Raw genomic sequence first — 17,262 nt, 5'->3', positions numbered from 1 at the left:
TTTACTGGTAACCTCTGAAAAAATTATTTTCTCCTTCTCATGTATCAAAATAGGCTTCATATGCTCATAGGAAGGTGGAAGAGACCAGATGAGTCTCAAGGCTTGATCCTCATCATCAATTTTAACTCCAATAGATTCTAGCTCAGAGACAATATCATTGACAACACTTAAATGATCTGAAATAGTTGTACCTTCACTCATATGCAATGTATGAAACTGCTCCTTCAGGTACACCCGATTTGAGACGCCCTTCGTCTGATACAACTCTTCGAGCTTTTCCCAGAGTTCATTTGCCGTAGATATTCTATGCACATTTGCAAGAACATTCTTGGCCAAGCACAAACGTATCGCACTTGCTGCTCTCAAATCCAGATCCTCTCAATCTTCATCGCTCATTACAGATCTGCTCTTTGTTTCATCAGTCACGCTAGTATCACTGCTGACTTTAGGGATTGGTCTGCCCTTCAACACCTTGTGTAATCCTGATTGAATCAAAATATCCTTGACTTGAACTTGCCACAAGCCAAAATTGATTCTCCCATCAAATTTCTTCACCTCATATCTAATAGAATTTGAAACCTTACTTCCTGACATTGTTTCGATGAATTTTTACCATAGAAATGAATAGTACTCACTAAGTAAGTTCTCAGGAAAGATTATTCTTTCCTAGACAGATCTTCAAGGTTCTCAAGAAAGATTGGAGGGTCACACTGGACCACTTAAATACCAATCTCCTAGACATAACCTCCTTAGACTGTACGTATTCACACTACCACACCAAAGCTCCACCCACCAAAAAGAACCTAGTGGCTCTGATACCACTTGTTAGGAATTTGGACCTACCAAATTCACCCATAGGATCCACTTTTTGGTGAAATATGAAGAAAATCAAAGAAATAATAACAACACAAGAATTTACGTGGAAACTCTCAAAAACAGGAGAAAAACCACCAGATCTAGAGAAGAAAATACACTATGTGAAAAATTATTACAATCACACAATTTTTCTCCTCACCCCAAATGACACCCACAAAGCTTTCCCACTAGTAAAACTTTAACTCTCACCTCTTTCCTTTTTACAAGAAAAGGCTAATAGAAGACTTTTCTTAAAGTCACAAGTTACTAATTAAGCTTATAACTTGGTGTAATTAATTAGGAGGCTAAACCTCCTTTTTATAGGCCATGGGGCCTCCTCCTTATTTTTCTCCCACCGACATGGGACTCCAAAGGAGCATAAACCCAACAACTGGAAGGCATAATTACAAAGGAAAAACTTCTTGGTTTAAAAAGATGACGGAAATTTTCAAGGATAAAGCTGCTGATCAAGTATTAGGTATTGGTATTCTCAGAATACTTAATTATTATTTATTATTTTATTATTATTTTTTACTATTATTCAATATTATATCATTACTCTTTCATTATTATTCACAGAATACCTGAGAATACTTCACTATCCAAACGTAATATAATCAAAACTTCTTGGGATTAGCTCATGATGTCACCTTAGTATCTTGGAGATGTTCGGACCTCAATTTTCTAAAAAGAGAAATGATATTTGTATTCATGGAATATATAGGTACCACATAATCTCTTTGATAAAAATAATAAATATGGAATCTACATAAAAAATAATAATTATTTAATAGTAAACTACATTCTTTTTCAAAACGATTGCGCGGTACTTACACGCAGTACTTAACATTACTCTCTAAAAAATATGAAATTTTTTAGAATGTTTTCGAAGATGGTATTTATGGGACGGAAACCATTAAAAATGTATTTGGATCAAGAAATTTTTCTGAAAATTTTGTTATTTAGGTTTCAAAAAGTGGTGAGACCCATTAAAAATATATTTAAGGAATATAAATTTTATGAAAATTTTGTTATTTAGGTTTGAAAAAGTGGTGAGACCTCCATTTTGGATGTTGGAGGTTTATGTCAATTAGACCACAGACCTTTGATAGTTTGTGGAAGAATGGATTTATATTAAAGCAATAAATTTTAGGGTTTTGAGTGAACAAAGATAAACACATAAAATAGATCATATAGAATTTATTGTGCATTTAATTATGCTGATGACTTCATTCTGACAATTATATGATTTATTTCATATGTCTGTCTCTTTTATAGTCTAAACTCTTATCACAAAATCCTTGATACAGACTTGGATCATAAGGTTACACGACAATGGCCGAGAACTTTGTTTTAATCAGAAAGTCAATATAACACTCGTATTTCCTAATTTTCTCTAATTTATAGCCCTAAATGGTTATCCTTTCTGGTATCTTATTCTTCCTTTTATCTTTTTTCTTTTACCTCCAATGGATCCTTCCTTTCCTGCTGTTATCTTTCACTTGCCTTCCCTAGATTCCTGGAGTTTACTTAGATCGTATTCTTTGCTAAAAGAGAAACACGAAAAGCTTCCTCGTAAAAACAGAAATATTCATCATACATACTATTTATGCACCATGCAGACATCTACAGTGATCTCTGTACGAAATCATGATGGTGTGTCATTCGGTTGTGAAACGTATTGTTTCAAGTTGATATACTATAACATCCTGTATTTTAGTGTATTTTTATTGAAAGATTATTTTTATTAATTTAAAAATTTATTCTCTCGTTTTAAAATTATCAGATTTTTAAATTGTTTATTTTTATGATCTTTAAATTGTGAAAAAATTAATTTGATATGTTTTCTTAATATTAATTATTGTTATGCATTTAAATTACTTTTTATTTTAAATTAATTGATTGTTAGATTTAATTATTCTATTTTCATTTTATCATTACATTTAAATTATTTTAATTGAGATGCTGTTTTAAAATATTTTTCGTTGGATCATTTTTGTAACCCAAGATGTGAGGATTAGACCTCATTTCTTTCTCTCAATTTTTCCTTTTCCTTTTTCTTTTTCCTTCTCTTTTTCTTCCTTCTTCTTTTTCTTTTTTTCTTCCCTCTCTCTCTCCTCTCCCCTGCGCGACCAGCCCTCCCTTTCTCCCTTCCCGTCCGTTTCTCTCTTCTCCTAGCCCACTGCCGCCATGACTGGCACCGCCCAGCCCATTAGCTCCCCCTCCCTCCGGCGACCACCCCCCTCCATTCCCAGCTCCTCCCACGCCGCCGTTAGCCCCCATGCCCTTCACTAAGCCGCGGCACCTCTTGAGCTCGCGCGCCGCCATCGGCCACCATCTCTTCACCACTTCATCATCAACCTCCTAACAACCCAATGCACCCATCCTTAGCCCCAATCTGTCACCGGTGAAGTACATCCAACTCCATTTCCGTTTTGAACTTTGTGGTCTTCGACCTCCCTCTACGCCGCCACCCACGGCCAACCACCACCACCATTGGATTCATCGACATCCCTAAGGCATACCCTATCAATCTCGGGTCTTGGTTTTTTTCCGTTCAAAAGTGAGTTTTTGAGACCCACAGCCACAGTGCATGTTGCACTGTTCTGTTGCTGTGTCGCCATTTCTAACACCTCCGTGACCTTTCAAAAATTATATTATAGCATTGTAAGTATTTTCTCAAAGAACTTTTGAGATTTAAATGTATTTTGCGCTAACTCATATTTACTGTGAATTAGTTGGTTGTGCCGGACTGAGTCTGAAGAGTAAGGGGATCGGTTGGATTGGATTATGAAATTGTTTGTATGATTGATTTATGATGTGAGATTTATTGGCGGTTTCGGGTTTAAATATTGGTGTTTTGAGTTTGACGTTGGTTACGGTGGATATTGATGATTTTAGAAAGTAATGATATATTTTGGAATTATGAGGGTTTTAAGTTTTGAGGAATTAAAATAGGTTATTTTAGAAGTATAGGCTCAAATATCGAAATATGTGATTGATTGGAAACTTACATAAATTAAGTGATTATTCTCATAGGTGACGATTTATAGTCGACTCGACATTTTTGAGGAAAATTCTGGAAAAGCTAAGAATTCTAGATAAGCGGGGTTCCTATGCTAGACCTTACACGAATTATTGAGACTGAGGTTGACTTTCTGAAAACTTTGCATATTTTTGTGATGAAATGAGAACTTGGGAAAAACCAACTTCGGTCGCTTATTTGCATTACTCATGAAATTTGCATGAAAAAGAGAAAATATTTTCTGACATGTTTTGTGTAGCCATAAGCTAAATTTTGTCATGTTGCCTCTGAAATATGAAAAAGAGCGATACTGAGAATCTGAAAAATTGTGCATTTATTTAGAAAGATGGTCCAAGTTTTATTTTCAGTATGTGAGAATGATCTGATTATGTTTTGGTACACTGTTTTATTTTGATATGGCATCTGAAAACCTTTGGCATGGTGTACTGATTTTGTATCTAACTCTATTTCTGCTCTGCTCTGATATACTCTGCTCTGTTTGGGTTGGTACCAACTTCTCTGTCTCTGAGTGCACCCACTTTGGAAACAAAATAGTTTTATTATGGTTTTTCTTGTGTGCACACTCGGGGCTCCAAGAAGAATAAGGGAAAGATTTCACCTCTGTCTCTACTCGGTTTGGCCACTAGGGATATCATAACCCTACCATGGGAGTGAAACATGGTCTTTGCTCTATAAGATACTCTATTTTGATATGACGAAAATGTTTAGGTTATGTTATGCCAAAGTGTTTTTTAATATGAAATGAATCTTTAAATATGAACAGTTGACTCTTTTGGAGTATGAAAAGATTGAAAAGTTGCTCTGATTTTCTAATAACACGTTTCTGAGATCTGTATATAAAAATATATTATTTTGTTTCTGAATACTGAACTTTCTGAAAAAGCTCATGTTTGCACGCTAGTATATGTTCTCTGCTTACTGAGTTGTTGATAACTCACCCCTCTCTTATCTCTAATATTTTCAGATGATTTTTGGATATTTCAGCTGAGGATCAGAACTATGAAGACTTGGGTGAGATGATTTAAGAATAATGGATTGAGAATAGAAAGCTTTCGATGAATATTGGTGATTTTTTAATTATATTGTTGAAATGTGAGTTTAAGTGACATGTAGAGAAGTTGGTAATTTTTGAGGTTACTGTATTGATGATTTTTATATACGAGTATGCGTGGTTAATTAAATTTGAAGTGTTTACGTTGGATTTTGAGCTTTTGGGAAGAGTATTAGCAATGTTGGAGTTGGTTATCAGGTAATTTGAGTTAATTCTCCGGACCCTCGGGGACGGGGCGTTACATGTACATATTGGAACGTTTTTGCTGATAAATGTTGTACTCTAAATAAACATGTATTACCAAGGACGACAATTTTTTTCACTTTCTCCAATAACATTGCTGATCATTGATTCAACGATGTTTATAGGTGAGAGAGCATTGGTTCAGTTCATGGGCTGGTGGTAGGGCTGTGTACCGACAATGTCGCAATCGGAGTGTCCTACCTTTCACTCCGATTTGCATAGCCTCCGATCCAACTCCAATTTGTCGGAGCAGAGTCAGATTTGAACTTTTTTATTAGATTTTTTTTTTAACCCATTTGAAATTTCAATTTGACAATTTTGAGCTCTTACTAATTGGATTTGGACTTCTAGATTTTAATTTTTTTTTAGAGTTCTACTACATGCAGTCACTTTTACGTACTCCTTGCATACTTCACTGATATGATTGGCCAAAACAGTTATTTTATATTAAAAAAAAATTGACGCAATCAATCATATTAGTAGAGTGCATAAGAAGTATGCAAAAGTGACTGCACATAAAGTTTTTGTTATAACATTAGTATTACATGTTATTATACAATGATTATTATACATTATTAGTACATGTTGTTATACTTTAGTTATTATATATTAATATTACATGTTATTATAAATTTATATATTTATGATAATACACAATACATTAATATTAAATGTTATTATACGTTAGTTATTAAATAATTAGTATTACATATTATTATACATTAGTGTTAATACATTAGTTGTTATTAGGGTTGTGCAAACTTCCAAAAATTTCGACTTCGCCCGACTTCTTCTCCGATTCCGACTTCAACAGAGTCGGAGTGGTCGGAAATCGGAGTTGGAGATCGGAGTAGCTCCAAATTTCATTTTTTTTTTTGAAAAAATTCCAGAGGTAAAATGACATTGTTTTACATCTAAATTTTTTTTAAAAAAAATATTAAACGACTTCGTTCCACTTAATGTGGAATGACATCGTTTCATCACATGGGGGGTCCAAAATGCAGGACCCCCATTCCTTTCTTCATTCTTCATTCTCTCTGAAGTCTGAACAGTGAACCTTGCCTCCTCGCTGCCTCGTTCCCTCTCTGTTGCAACCGTTCCTCTTTGCGCCTCCGTAGTACGCAACAGGATTCCAAGCTTCAACCTCCGTTCAGCTTCAGCCTCTGGTGAGAGTACCTGATTCCGAGCCCTAAAATTAAATCAAGGAATTTAATTTTATGTATTCTTTTTTTCCATGTTGTTGGAATTTAATTGCTTGGAATTAGTTTGTTTTGGGATTAATTGTTGTGATTCTTGTGAAGTTGTTTTGTAAATTTGTAGTAAGGAAATGTGTTTGATAAAATGTGTGATGTGTTTGTAAGTTGTGTTGTATGCATGCAATGTGTTTGATAAAATGTGTAAGGGATGTTACTCCTTCAAAAATCAAAACCATATGACCCAACCAATTCAAATCTTGGGTTATCATTACAGTTACACTAGTTTTTGTATTACCAAATTCAAATCTTGCAAACACTAATGAATTTTGAGTTACTTAATCTATGTGTATTGTGTATCTTTGTTTTTTTTTCCCAAGAGCAAACCATTATTCCTGTTGGCTGTTTTCATTGAAACATAACGTTGTATAAATTGCCAAGTGATTAGACTTTATGCGAGCTAAAAAGAAAGCTGATTGAGTAGCAGACCATATGTTGGTGGTAAAGCATGTCAAGAGAGGAAACGAATTAACTATCTAATATACATTTATATGTACAACACCTAATATACATGAACGAATTAACTATCTAATCACACGAGAATTTCAAGTTAACAATAAATAATTAAGCTCTAATCATTTTGGCAGAAACAGGATAGCCTAATATACAACACCTCGACACTACAATTCACAAGGACAATATGAAGCCCCCCACCCCAACACACTTGACCTCACCACACAATGAAAAAGAAGAAGAAGAAAAAGCTCGGTATAACTGATAAATGAATGAATAAACCCAGCTGTGCCGACAAGCATCTTCACCAAATATAGGCATCTGTGCCTGTGGGCAGCAGCCCTATTTCACTCGGTAGACTAATAAGGGGTTTTTCTTTCTTTCTTCCTTTGTTCTTTTTTTTTTTTTTTTTTTTTTTGAAAGGTGACGATCTAACATCTCTATTCATATTCATATTGGGTTTGCTTGTATTTACCTTCAATTTTTATTATAGTTTCATTATGGGTTTTCTGGTTTTTGCTAGTTTCATGTATGTTTGTTTATGTTTACCTTCTAATTTATTTTTCTCCTAATTAAATGAATTGATGCCTTTTAATATAGCCTAGTTATTTTTTAAACTAATTTTTGTTTCTAATTTATTTTTTCAGCTTCTCTGATTGTGATATGGATCCTAGACCTAGTGGAGATGATCATCCACAAGGGATGTGTCGGATGCCAATACTGCAGCTCCTACACCGGTAGGTACTTCCACCCCTAGAGCCACATCTAGGGCAGCTACATCTAGAGCAGCTACATCTTGTGTGAGTAGTCAACTCCCACTCCCAATAGATATAGAGGATGAAGATATGTTCAACAAAGAGGAGGAGATGTCCATTGAGTAAGATCAACCACCATGGCCTTCTAAAAAAATGTCGTGGACATGAGAGCATTTCACCAAAATTTCTAGTAATATTGCAAACCCGGTAACAAGATGTCATTACTGTGGGCAACATTGTGGATGTCATTCAAAGAAGCAAGGCACCAGTGTATTAATAGCACATCTAAATGGTTGCCAATGATATAAGATCACGAAGGGATTGGCGGCTACTGATTAGACCAACCTCAGTTACCAAACTTCTACAGCCATTGATGGTACACAGACTAAGAAATTAGTCATCCCTCAATACAGTGAAGATGTTGAAGGACATGCTTACAGAGATGATAATTACTGATGAGATGCCCTTTACCACAGTTTTCAAAAGTTTCTAAATTTTGTTGAGCCACAATTTTCTATTCCATCACAGTATACGGTGATGCGAGATTGTATGAAGAGGCATGCGAATGACAAGGCGGAGATGAAGAAGATGTTTATTACCACTGGCCAGAGAGTGTCGTTTACGACTAACACATGGACATCCATACAGAACATATGCTACATGTGTATCACAGCACACTACATTAACAGTGAGTGGATTTTACACAAAAAAATTATTGGCTTCAAAAAAATTGTAGATCATAAAGGTGCATCCATTGGGACAAAGACGGATGATTGGTTAAAGGACCGAGGAATTTGAGAAGTGTTGTGTATTACAGTTGACAATGCCAGTATCAATGAAACAGTAATTGATTGGTTTAAGTGGAACACGAAGGTGAAAGATGATGTCATTCTGGCCCACAAGTTCAGTCATGTTCGATGATGTGCTCATATTATCGACCTCATAATTGTTGAGGGGTTAAAAGTGGTTAATGATTCCATTACTCGAGTCCGCAGCAATGTGCAATATATGAGGGGTTCCCCCAAAGGCTTGCCAAGTTTAAGGTAATAGCTGAAGATCTTCAGATTGAATGTTCTATTATATTGTGCTTGAACGTTCTGACTCAATGGAACTCTACATACATGATGTTGGATATAGTACAGAAGTACCAAAGAGTGTTCTAGCAAATGAAGGTCGAGGATGGGGGCCTGATGTATGCTTTGTTAGAGCCAGTAGGATAGGGGCTCGGTGCGCAGAACGCACATGATTGGACCAGTGTGAGGTACTTTGTTCAATTTTTTAAAATTTTTAATGACATAACCATGTGGATATCTGAATCCAAATATATGACTGCGAACTTGCACTTCAGCGAGGTCTAAAAGCTTCACTTCCACTTTGAAGGTCTAAAAGCTTCACTTCCACTTTGAAAATAGTTGTGCAAACTCTAGGGGATTGTTATCTGTTATGGCTACTAAGATGAAGACCAAATATGATCAATATTAGGGAAATATTGAGAAGATAAATAGATTATTATTTGTGGCTGTGATCCTTGACCCTCGATATAAGTTGGCCGTTCTAGAATTTTGGGTAAATTCCGTCCTCGGGGCAGTGAAGGCTGCAGAGTTTATTAGAGTGCTAAAAAGTGATATTAATTACCTATATAGTCACTACAACAATAGTTGTTAGTCTTCATCCGCAGCTGGTAACTTCTTAGATCTGAGGCCAATGGGGTCGACAACTTCCTTAGATGATACTGACCCATCTATATAGGTTACAGGCCATCGTATTATGCAGCAGTATCATCAACTCATTGCAACAAGATATATTATGTAGTATACATCTGAGGTTGAACGATATTTTATGGAAGCTGTCGAGGCACCTAGTGCTGTATTTCAGTTATTAACTTGGTGGAAAGTTAATTCTACCAAGTATCCTGTCTTTTCTCGTATAGCTCGAGATGTGCTAGCCATTCCTGTCACTATGGTTGCCTCAAAGTCGGCGTTTAGCACTGGACGTCGCGTGTTGGATGCTTATCGGAGTTCATTGTCACCATCAACCGTGGAGGCCCTCGTTTGCACACAGAATTAGATAAGTGAAACGTCTATTGGACTAGATACCATTGGCGTTGATGCCGAGAGTTATAGACTTGAATCGGGTAACTTTATATACTTTTAAATGATTATTTAATTATTTTTAATGTTTTTAACTTTTACTTTTTATGATTTTATAAACCTAATTGTGAACTCTAACATAATTGCCGATAACTGAGAGTCTGAGACAAACGCCCATTGAGAGTTGGGATGGAGTTGAGAGAACCCTATTTTTTGGTAAAAATCAAATTCTATTTTTACCGTATTTAATTTTTTATTATTAATTTTTTTCATTTATTGATTGCAACTTTCTATCTTCATTTCAGGTATGACTAATGGACTATTGAGATTTGAGAATCCATGTTTAATATTTATGTAATTATCTTTCAAGGCTAAGTCAATGTTGTTATTACGTTATAAATGAGACTATTATAACTCAGGCTACATCATATATGTTATTTAGTTTTTAAACTATTGTATTTAAGCTTCTTTTTTTTTTTTATCTTTTTAGTTTTTTTTTTTTTTTTTTACAAGTTTGGACTTAGGCTTTGGTGAGCATATTTATCTAGTTATATTTACCCACAAAACTCCAGCGCCAACTTTACTCACTCCTCTCGCACTTTTTTAGTTTTCTTCTCTTCCCCCAGCCCAGGCTAATGCACAAAACTTGTATTCTTTCTACATTTTATTGTGCTCGATCCAAGCAAATACTGAAACAAGGACCCACCACTTGATGCTCTTATATTTATTTTTAGATCAAGTTATAGACACATCTACCTTTGTTAATAGTGCTATGTAGTGTAATGGGTCAAATTAATTTTTGTACATTATTTATTTAACAAAAGAAATTGACCACATTATTATATTAATATATTTGGAGACAATATTACAAGATTGATGTTGGTTGATATTATATCATATATCATGTCAATTAGAGATCAAACCTGATCAGACCCTCAAAAATACAAATTAATTAGAGAGCAAAAATACAAAAAACATGGGTCCCAAGATGCCTTAAATTGATTAATTGTTCTCTCTGAGTCTATCCTCTAATATATTATGTAATGTAGGCCCACTTAAATTCAATTATAAAGATTTCAACAAGAATCTACCAACCCTTTTGTTGAACCCATATTCATGGACACAGTATGCATGTCATCATCTCCTCAAAAGTCAATGTTTAATATTTATATTAGCCCTATAGACAGTCGGAGCTCCGACCTCTAAGGACTCAAATTCTGTTCGGAGTTAGAGTAAAAATTCCTCTCCGACTCTTGTTAGAGTCGAAGTTTGGAAACGACAACTCACTCCGTCGGAGCTCAGCCCCAATTGTTATTATACATTAGTGTTACATGATAATAATAGTTAGTAACATGATATTTACATATACTAAACTATTACTTGTGAATTTAATCTATTTAATTTATAGCATAATCATATTATTTTATAATAATTTATTCATACTAGTATATTATTAAATTTACTTAACCATATAAGTTAGATATATAAAAAATATATATTGATTAATATATATAAAATATATTTTTTTTTATAAAATAGAAATTGGAGCCGGTACACTCCCACCTCCAACTTTGATTTTGACTTTTTTGATTAAAAATACTCCAATCCCGACTTATCGGATTTGGAGCGAAGCCAAAATAGAGTCAGATTTGATGGGCAGCTCACATCAGTTTCATAGCCCTATTATTAGATAAAGGAGAAAGTGTGTTTTTCACACTTGCTCTTGGTACTTCTAGAGACAATAAAGAGAGTGCCATCTTCATTTAAAAAAGTCACCTGTTAATTATTCCTATATAGGGTTTGAAATTGACCCAAATAACCCGACGCATTCGACAAACGTTGCCCCCTACCTCATATTTCATACTAAGCAAAAGAGTTAGTTATTTAGTAGGTGATGTAAAGCCCTGGCTAAACATGCCATCCATAACGTAAGTCAGATGCACCTCTGCTAAACAACTGATATATAACACCAATTGAACCAAGCACAGATCTGACGAACTCACTGAGAAAGGTCAGGGTGTAAAAGTTCAATTCAGACGAGTATAGATTGCAGATGCACAAGCAGATTATACACTCCCAAATAGCCTCAAGCTATATGAACTTCTATAGTAATTGAATTCAACGTTCAAATTAACTGAAATGCAAACTTTAATAGTTCAACTCAAATGTCTTGACGGAAATCCAAAATTTTGGCAATTATAGCTAAAACCACATCCAACTACAGACTCAAAAAACTTCAAAATTCTACTAAAAACACTAGCCGAAGATAAGTCTTAATGCAAACAAGCCACCAGGCTTCAATCTCTTAGTCAAATAGGCTAAAACCCATATCCTGCAGCAAAACAAATCCACAAGTTAGAATAGAATAGTAATACAAGAGATAGTAGCGAGGAAACATGAATGTGGCAGGGTTATGGAAAGTGGCAATAAAAAATCCATATAGATTCTTTTCTGCAAAATCTTACATCGTCAGACTCCTCTTTCTCTTCCACTTTCTCCTCTTTCTTTGGCTCAGCTGCAGCAGCAGCAGCAGCAGCACCGCCAGCAGGTGCAGCAACAGCAATACCACCACCACCAGATGGGACTGATGCCAGCTTCTCCCTTCCAGCTGCAATCAGTTCTGTGATATCTTTTCCCTTGACTTCAGACAAGAGCAACTCAATCTTATCATCATCGGCTTCAGCTCCAACTGTAACCCATGAAATTCATATCCTTTAGCATGAGTTCAAAATCTATATCATTTCAATAGCATTTTTATTTTGAATAGCATTTATCTAAGCATCAATTCAAAATTACTAAACATCTAGATTGTGGCATCTTAATTTTTGTTCCTGTTAATTAAAATATTTTATCCATATAATCATGTTTTCAAAGCAGGTTTCCCATCTTTCAACATAAAGCAGAAAGAAAAGCTTACAAATTGCTTCAAAGCACATCTTTCAATGTAATAGTGGCCAAAACGCAAGTGTCTACAACTCAGATATAAATAACATATAATAACAAAAAAAATTGCATATAATTCAACTAATAAACCCTAAGAGCTGTATTTCATATAGAATTGCACAAGAATCAAATAGAACAACCCAATGGGGTGTGAAGATTCTGCATACAGCTTCTGATTATTTTAAATGCAAGCTCAACTCACAATAATTTATAATCAACAAAACAATATCATTAAAGTCATTTTGGGGACAAAACTGTCCCCAAAATTCTGCATCAAGCAAATAATTGTACCAAGAAACTTGTATGGAACAAAATAAATCCAAAAACAAAAGATCAGAACATCGGAAATATTGATATTTAGCACATACAAGGTCATTTAAAAAAATCAGCAAAGAAACTGTACCAAAACGATTTGTGATATCTTTATTTTTTTTACAAGAATGCTCTACGAACAAGACGAAAAACAGTATGAAACATATGCAAATCAACTATAAAAAATAAACTCACACACCATATTATGATTCTGATGAACCAATCAGACCCAGAAACATTATACACACAAATTCAAAACGCATAACGATTTCTTACGCACATAAATATGTGAAACTCAAACGATTTGTCTTCATAAAAATCACTGGTAAAACTATCAGACAAGAAAGGAGTACCTGATCCGAGGATATGCTTCAAATCATCAGTGGAAGGGGTGGTGTTGCCTCCCAACACGGCCAACAAGTACGATGCGACAACCTTCATCTCTGCTAAATCAACCAAAAACATATGCAGCAAATCAGCTTCGGACTTATACACACGAACATACGTAAAGAAAAACCCAGAAAAAGGGGATAGAGAAATAGAGTACCGGGTGGAGATTCGGATGCAGAGGCTGCGTTGGAAACTGATGGAGTCTGTGAGGTAGCGCCGAGGGTTTGTTCTGGTGGAACGAGCAGTTTTCGCAGTTGGGGTTTATATAGCTAGGGTTCGAGCTGATTCCGATACGGGTCAGTTTGATTGGATCGTGGCCGTTCATATTATGTTTTTCATTTACCAAATATTAACTGGTTTCAATTGTTTTGAAAATACGTTTACTTTTGTTACGCTTTTATTTTATTCCCTTCCCGTTATAAAAAAGAATAATATAATTTTATGCATAATATTATACATATTGAGTGATAATTTTATTTTATCAGTAATTTTTTAATTTAAATTTTAAATTTTAAAATTTTTACAATTTTCAATAACTTACATAACAGTACCTATGGTCATGTAAGTAAAACTAGCATTTTTTTAATAAAAAACTAATATGTCACATATTTATGCCAATAATTTTGTTAAAAGAATAATTATAAATAGTAAAATAATAAATAACAGAAATAAAACTAATATAAAAACGAAAAATAGACTAAAATTGAGAAAATAAAACTTCAAATGAATATAAATATTAGCTAAGTAGAATTTTAATATATATATATGATAAAATAGAATAAAAAGTACAAAAACTTGATAATAAAAAATAGAAAAAAGGGAAAATGTTCACAGTGGTGGCTCAATTTGGCCCTCACCCAAGGGAACTGCTAGGGCTATAAAAAATTTTCGCCGACTCCGATTCTGACTCCAACCAACACCCGCTCCATCTCCAACTCCATCGGAGTAGTCAGAATTTGGAGTTAGAGTCCATATGGACTCCAAACTCCGACTTAAAAAGAGAGAGATCAAATATATATGATAGTTTGAATTATTATTATTATTATTTATTTAGATAGTTTGAATTATTAAGTTAACTAAACGACGTCGTTCCATTTCATTTTGTGCACATTGGGGGTCCATGCAAGTCCAAAATGCATGATCCCCTTTCTCCCCCTCACTTTCATGAACCTTCTCTCTTCTCTAGATCTCTTTGCCCTGCAGGGACTCAACCATGTTGTGCCTTCCTGCTGTTGCCTGACATCGTCGTGTGACACACCGTGAGGTTGACTACAGCGGACCGGAAGGTTACAATTCCTGTTTTCCTGTTTCAATTTTCAAGGGTAAATGTAGGAAGTGCAGATGGTGAATCAGGTGTGAACATTCAACCAAAGGCATCTTGGGGATTAGCAATAGCTAAGGATTGTGGCCATCACAGTTCAAGCTACAGAAAAACCAACATAACAGTACCTATGGTCATGTAAGTAAAACTAGCATTTTTTTAATAAAAAACTAATATGTCACATATTTATGCCAATAATTTTGTTAAAAGAATAATTATAAATAGTAAAATAATAAATAACAGAAATAAAACTAATATAAAAACGAAAAATAGACTAAAATTGAGAAAATAAAACTTCAAATGAATATAAATATTAGCTAAGTAGAATTTTAATATATATATATATATGATAAAATAGAATAAAAAGTACAAAAACTTGATAATAAAAAATAGAAAAAAGGGAAAGTGTTCACAGTGGTGGCTCGATTTGGCCCTCACCCAAGGGAACTGTTAGGGCAATAACAATCTTCCACCGACTCCGACTCCGACTCCAACACCTACTCCACCTCCGACTCCATCGGAATAGTCAGAATTTGGAATTAGAGTCCATATGGACTCCAAACTCAGACTTAAAAAAAAAAAAAAAAAAAAAGGGTCAAATGTATATGATAGTTTGAATTATTATTATTATTTATTTAGATAGTTTGAATTATTAAGTTAACTAAATGAAGTATTTCCATTTCATTTTGTGCACATCGGGAGTCCAAAATGCATGATCCCCTTTCTCCCCCTCACTTTCGTGAACTTTCTCTCTCTTCTTTGGATCTCTCTGCCCGATAGGGACTCAGCCATGTCGTACCTTCCTACTGTTGCCTGACATCGTCATGTGACACACCGTGAGGCTGACTTTAGCGGACCGGAAGGTTACAATTGCTGTTTTTCTATTTCAATTTTCGGGAGTAAATGTAGAAAGTGTAGACGGTGGATTAGGTGTGAACATTCAACTAAAGGCTTCTTGGGGATCAACAATAGCTAAGTATTGTGGCCATCACAATTCAAGCTACGAAAAAACCACAAATCAAACAACAACAAAAAATGACATAAAACATATCTTATAATTTTACAAAATAATTTTGTTATCTTGGTTGTAAACTGGTTTTTAACTAGTTGGAAGGGCATCATTGTCCTTTCCGATTTAGGGTTCCAAAATTGCATTGGGTTGATTGTTTATTGTATTTGTTGTTTGAATTGGGGGATTTGGGTTTGTAGCCTTTGAATTGGGGGATTTTATTGTTGAAAACTTGAAAACGCCATCCAAACAATGTTCGCTCAATGCTCGCTCGATTATGGCTCTAGCAAACTTCATACAAATTGTTCGCTTGATGCTTGCTCAATTGTGGCTCGAGCAAACTTCATACAGATTATTTGCTCGATGCTTGATTGAGCGAACTACTCAGTTAAGCAAAAACAATAGGTTAATTTAATTAAACGAGTTTTGTCTTTCCACAATGAATATGAGTGATTTGTATTTTTTAAAATCCTGTATGAGTTTTAGTTTTTTTTGTTTTCTTTTTAAAACCATACACATAACACATGTTTTTTCTTTTCAAAACAATATGCCTTCTTTATGCATGGGTTTTGGTTTTATGAATATATGTAACCCTTAGGTATTTGTTTTTGTTACCACGATTTTTCTCCACCAAAACTAAGGGATTTCAATAAAGTTGAGGTATTTTCTCAAAAAATAAAAAATAAAACAATATGTCTATCGACAAAATGATCTTAATGTGTTTCCAATGTCTAAATTATTTTCGTAACATGTTTTTATTTGTTGTTTCTTAATTATTTCAGTGCAATTTATATGGATATGGATGCTACACTTGCTTAAGGTGATCATCCACAAAAGGATGCCACAATTTCTACACCGATAGGTACTTCCATCCCTAGACCTACATCTGGATCAGCTACTTCCTGTGCAAGTAGTTGGGTACCTATAGATATAGAAGATGAGGGTATTCTTAGTGAGGAAAAGGAGTTAAATATTGATATCGGTCGACCACCATGACCTAGTAAAAAGTAAGACACTTATGTGTTAATAGTATATCTTATGGGTTGTCAGCGGTATAAGATACACGAAGAGTCAATGGCCAATGATTAGAATAAGTTAAGTTACGAAACTTCTACAACCAATGATGGTACACAGAGTAAAAAACTATCAAACTCTCAATACACTGAGAAAATGTAGAGGGATTTTGTGATATCTCATATCATAAGAATAAGAGTAACTGATGTATGAGATCCTACATTGCTTGGGAATGAGAAGTTCTTGCTCTTTATAAGGTTCTAATAGGGCTTCAATTGTATCATTACTAGTTCTTTTAGAGTATAGGTCATGTAGTTTGGGTCTTCCATTACGGCATTATAAATGAAATTAGAACCTATCAAAACTAGAAATGTGGAAGTTGAGTCATGTCACCTACAACGGATAGGCCTGACGAGGACGTCGGAAATTTAAGGGGGTAGATTGTGATATCTTATATGATAAGGGTAATGGTAGGTGGTGTATGAGATCTCACATTACCTTGGAAGAAGAAGTTCTTGTTCTTTATA

At 34.6% G+C, this 17,262-nt stretch overlaps 1 protein-coding gene across 2 annotated transcripts; it reads right to left on the bottom strand.

Moving 5' to 3' along the window:
* Positions 1-11,838: 11,838 nt before the first annotated feature.
* LOC121239891 (60S acidic ribosomal protein P2A-like) lies at positions 11,839-13,703 on the bottom strand. Of its 2 annotated transcripts, none has more exons than XM_041137254.1 (4): positions 13,549-13,703; positions 13,355-13,447; positions 12,212-12,435; positions 11,839-12,078 (listed from the first exon to the last, which is right to left on the bottom strand). In XM_041137254.1, the coding sequence occupies exons 2-4, from the start codon at positions 13,440-13,442 to the stop codon at positions 12,052-12,054; spliced, it is 339 nt and encodes a 112-aa protein (XP_040993188.1). In that variant the 5' UTR covers positions 13,443-13,447; positions 13,549-13,703; the 3' UTR covers positions 11,839-12,051. The 2 variants fall into 2 exon arrangements, with proteins under 2 accessions (XP_040993188.1, XP_040993187.1); XM_041137253.1 differs by having other exon boundaries at positions 13,355-13,444; positions 13,549-13,702.
* Between the last annotated feature and the right edge of the window lie 3,559 nt (positions 13,704-17,262).

Source organism: Juglans microcarpa x Juglans regia, chromosome 7D (genome assembly GCF_004785595.1).
Source record: "Juglans microcarpa x Juglans regia isolate MS1-56 chromosome 7D, Jm3101_v1.0, whole genome shotgun sequence".
Taxonomy (NCBI): Eukaryota; Viridiplantae; Streptophyta; class Magnoliopsida; order Fagales; family Juglandaceae; genus Juglans; species Juglans microcarpa x Juglans regia.
This window is presented reverse-complemented; position numbering and strand designations above follow the sequence as displayed.

What these genes read in the sequence shown, in the direction of transcription:
- LOC121239891 (XM_041137254.1), bottom strand. Translation starts at nt 13,442, where the DNA reads ATGAAGGTTGTCGCATCGTACTTGTTGGCCGTGTTGGGAGGCAACACC. An exon ending in GAAGCATATCCTCGGATCAG is followed by an intron (nt 12,436 to 13,354) that starts GTACTCCTTTCT and finishes CATGGGTTACAG; the next exon opens with TTGGAGCTGAAGCCGATGAT. An exon ending in AGAAAGAGGAGTCTGACGAT is followed by an intron (nt 12,079 to 12,211) that starts GTAAGATTTTGC and finishes GTTTTGCTGCAG; the next exon opens with GATATGGGTTTTAGCCTATT.